This window comes from Hydra vulgaris, chromosome 02, assembly GCF_038396675.1.
Source record: "Hydra vulgaris chromosome 02, alternate assembly HydraT2T_AEP".
In the NCBI taxonomy this organism is placed as follows: Eukaryota; Metazoa; Cnidaria; class Hydrozoa; order Anthoathecata; family Hydridae; genus Hydra; species Hydra vulgaris.
The window spans coordinates 29,038,617-29,052,087 of NC_088921.1; the positions used below are offsets into that span (position 1 = coordinate 29,038,617).

At 27.9% G+C, this 13,471-nt stretch overlaps 1 protein-coding gene across 1 annotated transcript; it reads left to right on the forward strand.

The window, feature by feature from the left end:
- The first annotated feature begins 10,546 nt into the window (after positions 1–10,546).
- Positions 10,547–12,380, forward strand: LOC124811833 (chitin deacetylase 8-like). Its single transcript, XM_065789445.1, has 6 exons — positions 10,547–10,689; positions 10,771–11,027; positions 11,283–11,344; positions 11,460–11,706; positions 11,848–12,072; positions 12,226–12,380. The coding sequence occupies exons 2-6, from the start codon at positions 10,877–10,879 to the stop codon at positions 12,378–12,380; spliced, it is 840 nt and encodes a 279-aa protein (XP_065645517.1). The 5' UTR covers positions 10,547–10,689; positions 10,771–10,876.
- Positions 12,381–13,471: the final 1,091 nt, after the last annotated feature.

Sequence of the window (13,471 nt, forward strand, 5' to 3'; positions counted from 1 at the left end):
ACGTCACGGAAGTTTTTTAATAAAATAAGTATCCAGAATAAAATAAGTTTTTTAATAAAGGAAGTATCCAGAAGTTTCCAGAAGCATGCAGAAGCTTCCAGAAGTTTTCAGAAGAAGCATCTGGAAGCATCCAGTAGCATCCAGAAGTATCCAGAAACATTCAGAAGCATCCAGACGCATCCTGAAGTTTCCAGAAGCATCGAAAAGAAGCATCTTGAATCTTTCAGAACAGGTTCACACAGGTTCATTTTACTATATAAGAGACATGTAAATCGACATGTAATTCAGTCAGTATATGGAAGTCAATCAGTCAGTATTATCAAGACAGTTTATCGAAGTGAGTTTTATCAAAGTGTTTTATCGAAGAACATCAATACAAGAAGTGAAATACAACAAGTGTTTCATTAAATCAATACAGTCCACATCCAACCAAGACGTTGTGTTCCACAGAGCATTATTGTATCATCACAAATGTAACACGGTAAGCCTTGAGAAACGTGATTATTTTTATTATTTTTATGACTTCAAGTGCAAAAATGGCTCCCGACAGTCTTGGATTGGAACTAAGAAAGAAAATTATTTGCGATTACGCAAGTGGAATGTCACAAACAAGTATTTGTGATAAATATCGCGTAAAAAAATGGACCATATCAAGACTATGTTCCAAATATCGTTCGACGGGGAAGTTGGCAGCAGATAACAAAGGTGGAAGATCGCGTTCCACCATATCTAGAGAGGATTCTATGATCGTCAGATCCGTCAAGAAGGATCCCTGGATATCATCAGTCGAGATACAAAAGCAATTTGAGCTGCCTGTATCGGACCGAACAATCAGACGATGTGCTGTTGAAGCCGGATTGTTTTCTCGACGCTCTGCAAAGAAACCGCTGATTTCATTAAAAAACCAGAAGAAAAGATTCCTGTTTGCTACATCTCATATTAATTGGAATGTGCAGAAATGGCGAACTGTCCTGGTCAGTGATGAAACGAAGTTCAACATCATTGGAAGGGATGGCACTTGCCGTGTACGTCGACCGGCCGGAAAACGCCTCGATTTACGTTACTGCCATAAGACCGTGAAGCATGGTGGAGGCAATGTAATGGTATGGGGGTGTTTTTCTGCTAACGGTCTATGTCCAATACATCGAAACGATGGAATAATGGACCATTTCATGTATAAAAATATCCTGAAAGATGTTATGTTACCTCATGCTGAATGGAATATGCCAATAAAATGGGTTTTTCAGCAAGACAAGGATCCGAAACAAACTGCAATTGTAGTCAAGCAGTGGTTTCAAGACAACCACCTATCGGTAATGGATTGGCCGCCTCAATCTCCGGATCTCAACCCTATCGAGAACCTGTGGGAGATCTTCAACCGCAGAATTAATTGTGAAGGTGTTCGTAATATGGATCAACTGTTTGAACAAATCCAAAAGGTCTGAGCAGTGATTCCACAAAGTTTCATTGATCACCTGATCGAATCTATGCCTCGAAGATGCAAGGCTGTGATCGACAACAAAGGATTCGCCACGAAATATTGATAGCGAAATACAGCTTGGTCAACATTTTGTCGAGTTGCACTTGTTTTGTCCAGATGGATATCAACTTTTTTTGATACTTTTGAATAATTTATTAATTTTCGTGTACAAATAATTAACTTTGTGATGAATAAAACTTGAAGAACTTTGTCTCTAAACAGTTACATAGTTATTTCTCTAAATTGAAAAAATGCAGCCCTTTTATATAAAGAAACTAAATTAACATTATTTGGTTGCACTCGTTTTGTCCGATACTGTATATATATACACACAGATATATATATATATATATATATATATATATATATATATATATATATATATATATATATATATATATATATATATATATATATATATATATATATTTATATATATATATATATATATATAAATATATATATATATATACATATACTTATATATATATGTATATATATACATATATAAATATATATGTATATATGATATATATGTATGTATATACAGGGCCGTATTTAAGGGGTGGTTCGGAGGGGCAATAGCCCCCCTGGAATATGTCAAGGGGCCGCCAAAATTTTTACGGAGACTATAAAAAGTTTTCGGAAAAATTTATAAATTATATTATTATTAAAATATAATATTATAATACAAAATACTAAATATTAGGTAATTGACAATTGTACAATATTGTAAATTGTTATTTGTTTCCCAATCTGCGGAATATTATTTCGGCCTCCGTCGTAGATGAGTATAGCGGCGAGCACGGTCACGGTAAAATATATTATACTTATATAGTTATAATTAATATATTTATTATTGATATATAATGAATCAAAGAAAAAAACTTAGCGGAGCCGCAAACAAAAAAAGAAAATTGAAAATTGAAAATAGTATTTCAAAACTTCCAAAAAATATTTGATTTTTTTTCAAAACAAGAAATAAAAGGTAAGTGTTTTTAGCAACTGTCGGCTATTAGTTTTATGTTTTATAATCTAGCTCTCTAGTTACATTTAATACATTTTTAAAATAATTAATTTAGTTAAAATTACATTAATACAATAACTTCATAATGAAGTTAAATGGATTCAGCCAAAATATAAATGCAGATTTTACACATTCCAAAAAAGAGTTGTACATAAATCCGGAGGTCTTTGGACTTTTAATAGGTACTTAAATAAAGATTGGTTTAAAACTGTATTAGTCAATGGAGAGACATGCCAACGAGATTATTTATCCTACTCAGAAACAAATGGATCAGTGTATTGTATCCCTTGTTATTTGTTTGAAAACCAGACTGTTTTTTCTAAAAAAGGATTCTCAAATTGGAAATATCCAGAAAAATTAATAAAATATGAAAACTCAGAAGGACATAAAATTTGTGTATACAAAATGAAACAACGGGCAACTGATTTAGGCCGAATAGACAATATTCAATACAATTACTCGTCAATTAAAAATAGAGACAAGTTATTGGATTAATGTGCTAACTCAAGTATGTTCTGTAGTGAAGTCATTAGCTAGTCATGGATTACCATTTAGAGGAACTGAAGAAAAGTATGGATCTTCTGTTGCTAATAGTGGTAATTTTATTATGGCAATGGAATTAGTTGCAGAATATGATCCTTTTTTGTCTCAGCATATAAGTAAATATGGGAATCCTGGTAAAGGAAATACATCATATTTATCTTTTTATACTTATGAGCAGTTCATAAGTATAATGTCAGAAAAAGTCCTAGAAACAATAATTAAAGAAGTCAAAGCGGCAACATACTTTTCAATTAGTATTGATTCAACCCCAGATATAACTCACATTGACCAACTTTCTTTTATTATAAGGTATGTATTACCAAATGGAGAACCAGTGGAACGTTTTATTGGGTTCATTGACGATGCTGAGTTATATAATTCATTAGTTGCTTATGTTAAATCTGTACAAGAAATGTTTCAAACCTATGAAGACGCAGCAAAAGAAAAATTTATAGATTGTAATAAAGTACCGGAATTTGAAAATAAACAAAGAAAACAAAAAAAAACATTTTGATGAATCCAATGATCCTGGTCATACATTTGATAGCCAAAACAATTTTAAAATTAATACATTTTATGTCATATGTGACAATTTAACTGTCGAACTCAACAAAAGAAAATCTGCTTATGACAGTATAATATCTAAATACAGCTTTATTTTAAAAATATATGAACTAGACCCTTCAAAAATACGTGAAGATGAAAAAAAATTGAAAACTATCTACAAACAAGATCTAGATGAATCCTTTGAAAATGAATGTGTTCATTTTCAAAGTGTATCTCCTAAAACCCTATTAGATATGAGTAAATTTATAAAAGAAAAACAATTAGTTACAATTTTTCCTTAAGTTGATGTAGCTTTTAGAATGTTCCTTTGTAATTTGGCCTCCAACTGTTCAACCGAAAGGTCTTTTTCTACACTCCGTAGAACAAAAAATATTTAATTCATCTATGTCTTCAGAAAGACTTAATAGTCTTGCAGTTCTTAACATAGAAGCTACTCTTACAAAGAGCTTAAATTACTCAGATGTGATAAAAACATTTGCGGCAAAACAAGGAAGAAAAAAAAACTGAAGTAATGATTTTTATATTATAATGTATTTGATAGGACGTTATATATTTTATGTTTATATTATATTTTATTAGTTTATTACCTATATTATTCTGTTATTTTTTACATTTTTAAATATATTAATAATATTTACCAGGCCACTGCATTAGCTTTTTTTTTTTATTTTATTTTATTTAAATACTAAATACAGACACCACAAATCCCTATAATTAGTATTAGTAGTATTACTTACCAACTAGTTTTAAATTTAATTATAAGCAAAGTGGTGGAGGGGCGCTAAAATTTTGTTGCCTACGGGCGGCAAAATCTTAAATACGGCCCTGTGTATATATATGATATATACATATTATAATATATATATATATATATATATATATATATATATATATATATATATATATATATATATATATATATATATATATATATATATATATATATATATATATATATATATATATATATATATATTATAATATGTATATATCATATATATACACATTATAATATGTATATATCATATATATACTCGACATCTGAAGTTTTTAAGCATTCTTTTATATTATATATTTCATAAAAAAATATTTGAATAAACTTTTTTTTAAACTGCTTCTTGCCCTGGTTGGCGTTTGATTAAAAAGGTATTTACGGGTAAATAAAATTACTTTGATAGCACTAAAGCGTCAAATATCTAAAAAAAAGCACAACAAAAACAAAACAAATAAGAATTCGAAAAACTTGAATTATTTCTTTAAATTTGAATCGAATTTCGAATCGATTGATCAAAAACCAATTCCATTATAAATTTCGAAGCTTCGCAGGCTAGTATAAATAAATTAATTATTCTTACGTTATTGTTTAACTAAACAAAATAAATTTCGCGTATTTTACTAAACGCAGACCAGAAATGTTTTGGAAGTTTTGGGATATATAACTGATAACATAATAACTTAAATAAAAACAAGATTATTTATAAACAAAAAAATTTATTTGATATATATATATATATATATATATATATATATATATATATATATATATATATATATATATATATATATATATATATATATTATATATATATATATACAAAATAATACAAATATTTTATAAAATACACTAGTGCTGAAATTTATGTGATCTGCGTTTTATTATAAAAACAGAATCCAATTTTGATTTTTACGAACAAAATCCAACTAACTCAACGTGCCACCATATCTTAAATGCATTGCATACTTATTATCAAGGTGTAAAATATATTCCATGCTTTTATCCACTTTTGCACAAATGTTATGCTAATCTGCTGCACTATTGTGCATTTTATAGTTTATTATAAAAAATTACCCGTTTTTTGAGAATATGTTGTAACAACTTAATAATTTTCAAGGTGAGTAATACTTACATTGTAAAATTAATTCCAGTTATCATAATTCACATTTTGTAAAATAACCATAACTTTTGGGTGATCGGACTGAGAGTGCATTAAACATTTTTTAAATGAGTTTTTCTGGCACAGATTTTTGATAATTTAGATAAACTTGATGCTGTTATAGCTGCTATTGAGCTGCTATTTGTCGCTCAAGAATTATTCTTATTTTATTTTACCTCGGGTACCTCGGGTACCTCGGGTTTAATAATATTAGTCAAAAGCTATAATGAAAAGAATGTGGTACAGTTTTTGTGTTTTTTGTTTTGTTTTTTATTTGAAATGCTTAATTTTTTTGTTTTGTAAGAAAATTTTGAAGTTGTCTTGAAATTAAAAGAATTAAATTATAAAACGATTTAAAACTGTATTTACCAATCTGCTTAATTTCATCTATTCATTTTAGCAAAATAAAAAGTATAAACAAAATATTATTATAAAATACTCATGATAATAAAAGTAATAAGTGTGACTTGTCATTTTAAGTTTTTTTAAATAAAAGTTTATTCATTTATATTGTTTATCATAAAATTTGTTTTTATAACGCGTTCATATTAATCATACTCATACATACCTTGTAGTAGATACGGTAGTGGTGTAGTGGTAGTAGATGTAGTGAATGCGGTAGTGGTGTAGCGGTAGAGCGCTCGCTTTATAAACGAAAGGTTCAATCCTCACCACGTCCCTGGTAGTACCGCGCTCCACTTGTTTCTCGGGGAATTAACAAAAAAAAAAAGATGTTTATCTTAGTTATTATTTGAATTAATACTTAATATTAACTATATAATTGATATTAAATAGTCTAAATACGTGTTGCTTTTGTTAAGGAAAGATATATTCAAAACGAAGAAAAAAAAGAATCAGAATTTTTGCTTATATAAACGAATTTTATTCGTTTATATACTATAAATTTTTTTTATAAAAAGATTCTAATCACAAATACTTTTAACTATGTCTATTTTTTTTATTTTTAATAAAAGTACTAACAATGAGTGATTTTACATCAAATGTGAAAACTAGACATAATTCAGCATCTGAATTGACTAGTTTTGTTGGAAAAGGTAGAGAGCCTGTTTTGTCGGAGGTACCCACAAAAAGATCAGTAACTCAAATGGGAATTCTTCTAAAAGTTAGCTTTTAATTTTTTTTTTAGAACTTTTAAAATATTTTCAAAAGTGATTATGTTAAAAATATATACTTGATAATATAAATTGTTCGTGAAAAATAACTAAACCTATATCTATCTTTTAGGAAGAAAAAGAAATAGAGTTTTTGAAAACAAAACTTTGTTACAAAATAACTAAGAAGAGAACTTGCTAAACTGATGACAGCTCAATGGCTCAAAGCAAATAGTCAGTTTAAAGCACCAGTTACAATTTCGGAAAAATCGCTCGCGTAAAAAATAGAGAGATTATGTATTAAAATATCCGAGTTTTTGAAAAACGCAAAACCATCCAAAGAAGCAACCAACAAAATAATTAATAACCTCGATAGTCTCTTTGATATCATAGCATGTACTTATACAATCAATATATGTGCAGAGGAAGTATCATTTTGCAATGATCCCAAAAACTGCAAGATAGGTGCACATGTTTATTGTTCATGTTTTCTATTACAAAAAAAATTCCTGTTCTTGATCTTCTTTGGCTTCGTAACCAGAGGCTTAAAAAGAAAGCGATTTCTACTATGCAATTTGGTTTATGTGATTATAAATAGTAAAGTCAGGGGGAATTTATGCTCATCATGAAAAAATGTTAGGACTTATATGTTATTGGACGACTTGCATGAAACATACAAATGAACTCAAGCTAATACATTTAACTATATTACTTGATCGTCCGACAAATAGCAAGGATGGATTTACAGGATCAGTTTGCAAAAATCTTAATTATGTAAATGAATGACAGTAAATTATAATTGTACACTCCTGCCAAATGAAGAAGAACTTCCGAAACTTGATGAGAAAAGCATAAAAAGCTAATCTATTGATGCTTATATGAGTTATAGATATTTAATGCTATTAGTCCGGAAAACTTTCTCCGGATCTCGCAAATTTCAAATGTGGGTCACTGTCTCATTCTTGCTGGCTTACAACAGGTATGTCTTTGATATTTTTGTGGACAAGAAATCATAACCTTAAATACAGTGAGCTGGAGATCTTGAAGATATTAGTTGAGTTTTGTGCCAAAAAGTATTTTAAACTTCATTTTAAAATTTCTATATTTCAAACATCTGCTGGAGGACGGGCCGAGACACATTTTGCTTCAACTTAAAGTTCTTAAGACATTCCCAGTCAACGTGGTGAATATTATCACACCATATATACGAACTGGGGCTTGGTAAAGTTATAGTGATTGTATTATGGTTTCACTCTTGACTAGCCCTAACGAAATTGAAAGAAAGTTTGTTGTTGATAAGATTTTACAAATTAGAGGAAACAATGAGTTTGGAGACACTGCTGTTAGAAAAAGAATATCTTCAAAGAAAAAGCTTGACGCTACTAATCTTCAAGAATTAATTTCGTGGAATTTAAAATATTGTTATGAGCCAATACTTACAAACAATCTTTCTAAAGCGGAAATCTCCAAGTTTTTTGAAAAGCTAATTTAGTTAAGTTATTTTTTATATGAAAAGAAGAAGAATTTTCAAAATAAGTATATTACCTGTTATCATACTAATATCGCTTGTCCAAATTTGAATAAGATTCTAAATAGACGCTTTTTAGGTGAAATAAACATCATAGTTAAATAATATGATCTAATCTGATCGTTTAATGGCAATTTTTTTAAATAATGTGCTCTTTCTTGGTCAGAATTCTAGCTTTTTTTGAAAAAATTGATAGAGATATTGTATTTAAACAACAATAATTTGTTAAAATTCGTCAGAACCGATTAGAATTAGGATCTAAAGTGGGTTAAGGCACTTTTTTTAAAAGATTTCAACTTAAGAAGATTTCAATTAAAAGATTTCAACTAAAAATTCATGTTAACGCCTATGAGCGAAAGTGATCCAAAGATCTTTAAATGGTGTTCTTTCGATTCACTATTAGCGGCAGTAAAAATGTTTTGAAAATTATATAAAAAAAGAAATATTTCTTTAAATATTAAAAAAACCTGAAACAAAAAAATTATAACATCTAAAGCTCTTTAATTTTTATCCTTAAGGGACTTTTTTTTTTATTTTTTTATTAAGTTTAGTTTTAGTTTACATTATTTACATGTCGTGATTTACATGTAATATATAAATATATAAACTTGGAATCTGGAAGAAGATCATAACGATCTTGTCGCCAGAACCATACAAAAATTACAATATAAATAAAATATAAAATAATACAAATAGATTATGACAAAATAAAAATCCAAAACATTTCAAATAATAAATCGTTAAAATAATATCTCAAAAATATTTTAATATATTATCCGTTGAAAAAATAATATTCTTTAATTTGTTTTTAAAAAACTGAAAAAGAGATAGATGAATCAAAATTAGGCTGGACAATTTTATTCCAGAGATAAGGTGCTCGATAATCTATACAAAACTGATTAAACTTTGTTTGACTAAAGGATTCTTTTAAATAGTTTTTATTTCGCAAACTATATTTATTCTTTACTTTAAAGGTAAATAGATCTTTAAAAACATTTAATAAAGGGTTGTTCATACAACAAAACGTAAAACATAAAGTATTATACAAATTAAGTTCAAAAACGTTTAATCCATTCATATCTTTGAATAAAGGTTTTGTATTTGAAAAACAATTTAAAAAATGTATTATTCGTATTGCATGTTTCTGATTGCGGTAAAGACATTGCAATTTACTTTTACCTGTACTTCCCCAGGCAATATTTGCATAGTTTATATAGCTATGAATAAATGAGTAGTATAGTTGTTTTAAATTATTTTTATTTAAATAATTTCTGGCCTTACAGAGGATTCTAATACTTTTTGCAACTTTTGTTGATATATAATCAATATGAGTTTTCCATGTCATATTTTCGTCAAGATAAATACCTAGGAATTCTAAAACGGAATCTTTTTTTATTTCTACTTCATCAATATAAAGTTTTGGTAAATCATTAGGCAAAAGACGCTTTTTTGTTGAGGAGTGGATAAGGATCCACTTTGGTTTGTCAATATTTAAGGTTAGTTTGTTGCATTTAAACCAAATCGAAATTTTTATAAGTTCTTCGTTCATATTTAAAAAAATATTTTTGTTAATGTCTTAATGACTTAAAAGAATGGGAAAAACTTGCAAGATATCCTGGGGGAAAAGCAAGACCGTTTTTGGAACACCCTAATATATATACATATATATATATATATATATATATATATATATGTATATATATATATGTATATATATTATATATATATATATATATATATATATATATGTATATATATATATGTATATATATATATATATATATATATATATATATATATATATATATATATATATATATATATATATATATATATATATATATATATATTATATATATATATATATATATATATATATATATGTACTTAAACTTATCAAATTAGTTATAAAGCTTTTTTTTTTTTAACTATATTTTAAATTATTGCGGTTATGTGTAAGTGTTAAACAGTAAATTACTTCTTCTAATTATTGTTGAAAAAAAATTAAAAGTTAAATCGGAAAAACCAGCTAATATATTTTGTTGCAAGTTTAAATTTAAGTACTTCAAAAACAAATGGTTCCGTTAGTAATGACTCTGTATGGTATTCATTCTGGATGTACGCGTTTAACAACTACTTTATTTGTTAACTTTATATGAAGTAAACGCTTCCGTTTCAGTCCTATAAGTTGATGATAAACACGATTCAAGTTATAATCTATTGGTTAAACATAAGTTAAATACGTTATCACGGTAAGAACCTTTTTTTATCATTGTGTTTGCGTTTAAAAAACTTCTAAATTACAATTATTATGACTGAATATACATTTTTTATACGATATTTACTTTAGATGTCAAGAAAAGTGCTTGTTCTAGCAATTTTGGCGCGTGTTCTAATCGCTGTCACAACACAAGTGGCCGTGGAATTGTCAACTGCAGCAAACGACATCTTACCAACAGACGTAGCAGAAGCAGAACTTTCATCAACAAGTGTGCCTGGTAACTTGATATTGAAATCTTTATTCTTTTAACTTTTCGACTGAAATGCCAAAAATTTAAATGTCAATTTTTGTTGTTTAGCTGCGTGCAATTCGTTACTTTGTCGTTTACCAACGTGCAGATGCGCTGGTACTGACATTCCTGGGGTTTATTTAAAAATAACACACCGCAAATTATCTTGTTGACCATGGGTGACAGCGTTACATCAGAAAATTTTCAACTTCACACAGATTTGCTTGAAGGTGTAACCGACTTTAATGGATGCCCAATAAAAGCCACTTTTTTTGTATCCGGAGAAAATGTCAATTACACTTTAGTTAAAAAACTACACGAGAGCGGTAATTTATTAAAGATAATTGCAGATTATTTCGTTTTTAGAGAAGAATTAGGAAAATCTAAAATAAAAACTTTTTCTTAAATAAGTATATTTTTAAAACATGTTTTTTAAAACATCTTTGATTTGTGCGCGTTATAAAAATAAACTTGTTTAATTTAAAAAGTAAACTTAGATTTTTTTCTGTAACAACTAATTCAATTGGTTACCAACTATGCTTTGAACAGTCACAAGTAATGGGTTCATTAACTTTTTTTAGGCCATGAAATTGCTGATCACTCAGTTTCTCAAAGGTTACCCGCGGAGTGGTGGAGCGCAACTGTATGTTTTTAAGGCTATAATATTTGTTTTTATGTTTTTGTTTGCATTTATATAAAACAAAACTTTGTGTTTTAGTTTCCAAAAAACTATTTGAATCATTTTTTACTTTTTTAAGGCTTCCATTAAAGAGCTTGAGACAGAAATTGTTGGCCAACTAAAAACTATACAATCTGAAGTAGGTGTGATAACAAAAGGCTGGAGAAACCCGTATCTTGAAAGCACAGAAGTTACGTTTAAAATTTTAGCAGATAATGGTTTTTTATACGACAGCTCGTTGGTAACGTTTCCTGGAGTAAAATGGTGGCCGTACACTTTTGACTATTTGCCACCTCTAAACTGTTACATGAAAAACTGCCCAAAAAGTGAGTTTCATCTTTAGTTTATGCATATTTATTTTAAATAAACGTCGAACTTATAGTTGATTAAATATTTTTGATCAACTGTTTGCACTCTTTTAAATATGTATTTTAATGTTGAAAATTGATACTAGTGTTGTTTTTTAGATTTCTACCCAGGTTTGTGGGAGGTTCCCATTGTAACTTGGCAATGCGATGTATTAGGTACGAAATTCGGCTCAACAATGAGTGATTGTTTTGACTTAGACGATGAAGAAAGTGTCTATCAAATGATCATGGCAAACTTTAAGCTTCACTACGAAGACAACAAACAACCATTTTCGATGTTTACAGATTCAATCTGGTTTAACAACAAACCGTTCAGAAAAAACGGTAAAATCATATTTTTTAACCGAAAAATATTTGTTTATAGGTTTAGATTGACTGTACGTGGAAATCGTGTTTGAGATCTAAAGTTTACATAAAAAAATAATTGATAAAATTTAAGACTTGCTTAGTAATATAAACGTTTTTTTTTTTTTTTAGCTGTCATGCGATTTATTAATGATGTTCGAAAGATGAGCGACGTGTTTTTTGTAACTATTCAAGATCTTCTTCAATGGATGCAGTCACCGATCGGTTTGGACAGTTTTCCATTTTCGTGTAATCAACAACCAATTTTACAAAATATAAATGTTTGAATAATTAAAAATGTTTGAATCGTTTTATAATAATAAAGTATTTTAAGACTTTGTTTTATGATGTGTTATTTGTTTATTTATTTTTTAACAAATGTTCTATATAAAACACACATATAAATTAAAAGCAAACTCTCTTAAGAAAAAAATGTTTATCTCAGTCCATATAAACATCTTTTTCTTAAGAGATTAAGACGCTTTTAATCTCTTAAGAAAAACGTTATTTTATGCTTAAGTTTTAAGATCGATTCTTTTTTCGAAAACAAAAAAACATAATAAAAGAGTTTTATGTACAGAGAGCCTAAAAATACGTTTAAAGCAAAAAGTCATACTTTTTATTTCTATAATTCATACTTATTATTACTAAAAATGATCAGCACATTAATCTAGAATTTGAAGTTTCTATGATGTCTCTAATACAAACGTTTTTCACACTGCACAATGGGACAGAGTGTGCCAAAATACCAAAAAATCAATGTCGGTATTGCACGGTGAAAATTTGTCATAATGGTGAAGACATGTTCTTTAGAGGAAATATCTAGTTAAAAAAACATTAAATAAAAATTGAAGCGTTATTTTATGCGGTTATTTACACGTTAGTTTGACATGTGTTCCAAAACGCTATTTTGCATTTTTTATTTATCCACTTTCTTACGCTACTATTGTTTTAAATTAACTTTATTGACGTTCATTTTAAAATATATTATTTTAATTACCGATGTTTTTTTCGCTCGGACTTTTAAAAACAATATAACGTAAGTGTAATCATTAGTTTTTATGCATCGAAAACAGACAGTCTTCGATATTTTTTTTGCTACTTACCTTTGCTATTAGGTATCAGATAAACTATCCTCCAACATCCTCGAAACATTTGATTATGCAAATCTCATGCTAAATGTATGTAAATAGCCATGCATCAAAAATATTTTGCTACTTTTTGCAATAAATAAAGTTATAACAAAAGATTGGTCTTCGCTCAATGGTCTGTTGAAGAGAAATACTGAACGTAAAAAAGATGTTTGTACGCAAAGAATACCTACAAAATCTTTCATTACTGTTATTATATATAAGTTCTGTAAATATAAATCTAAAAA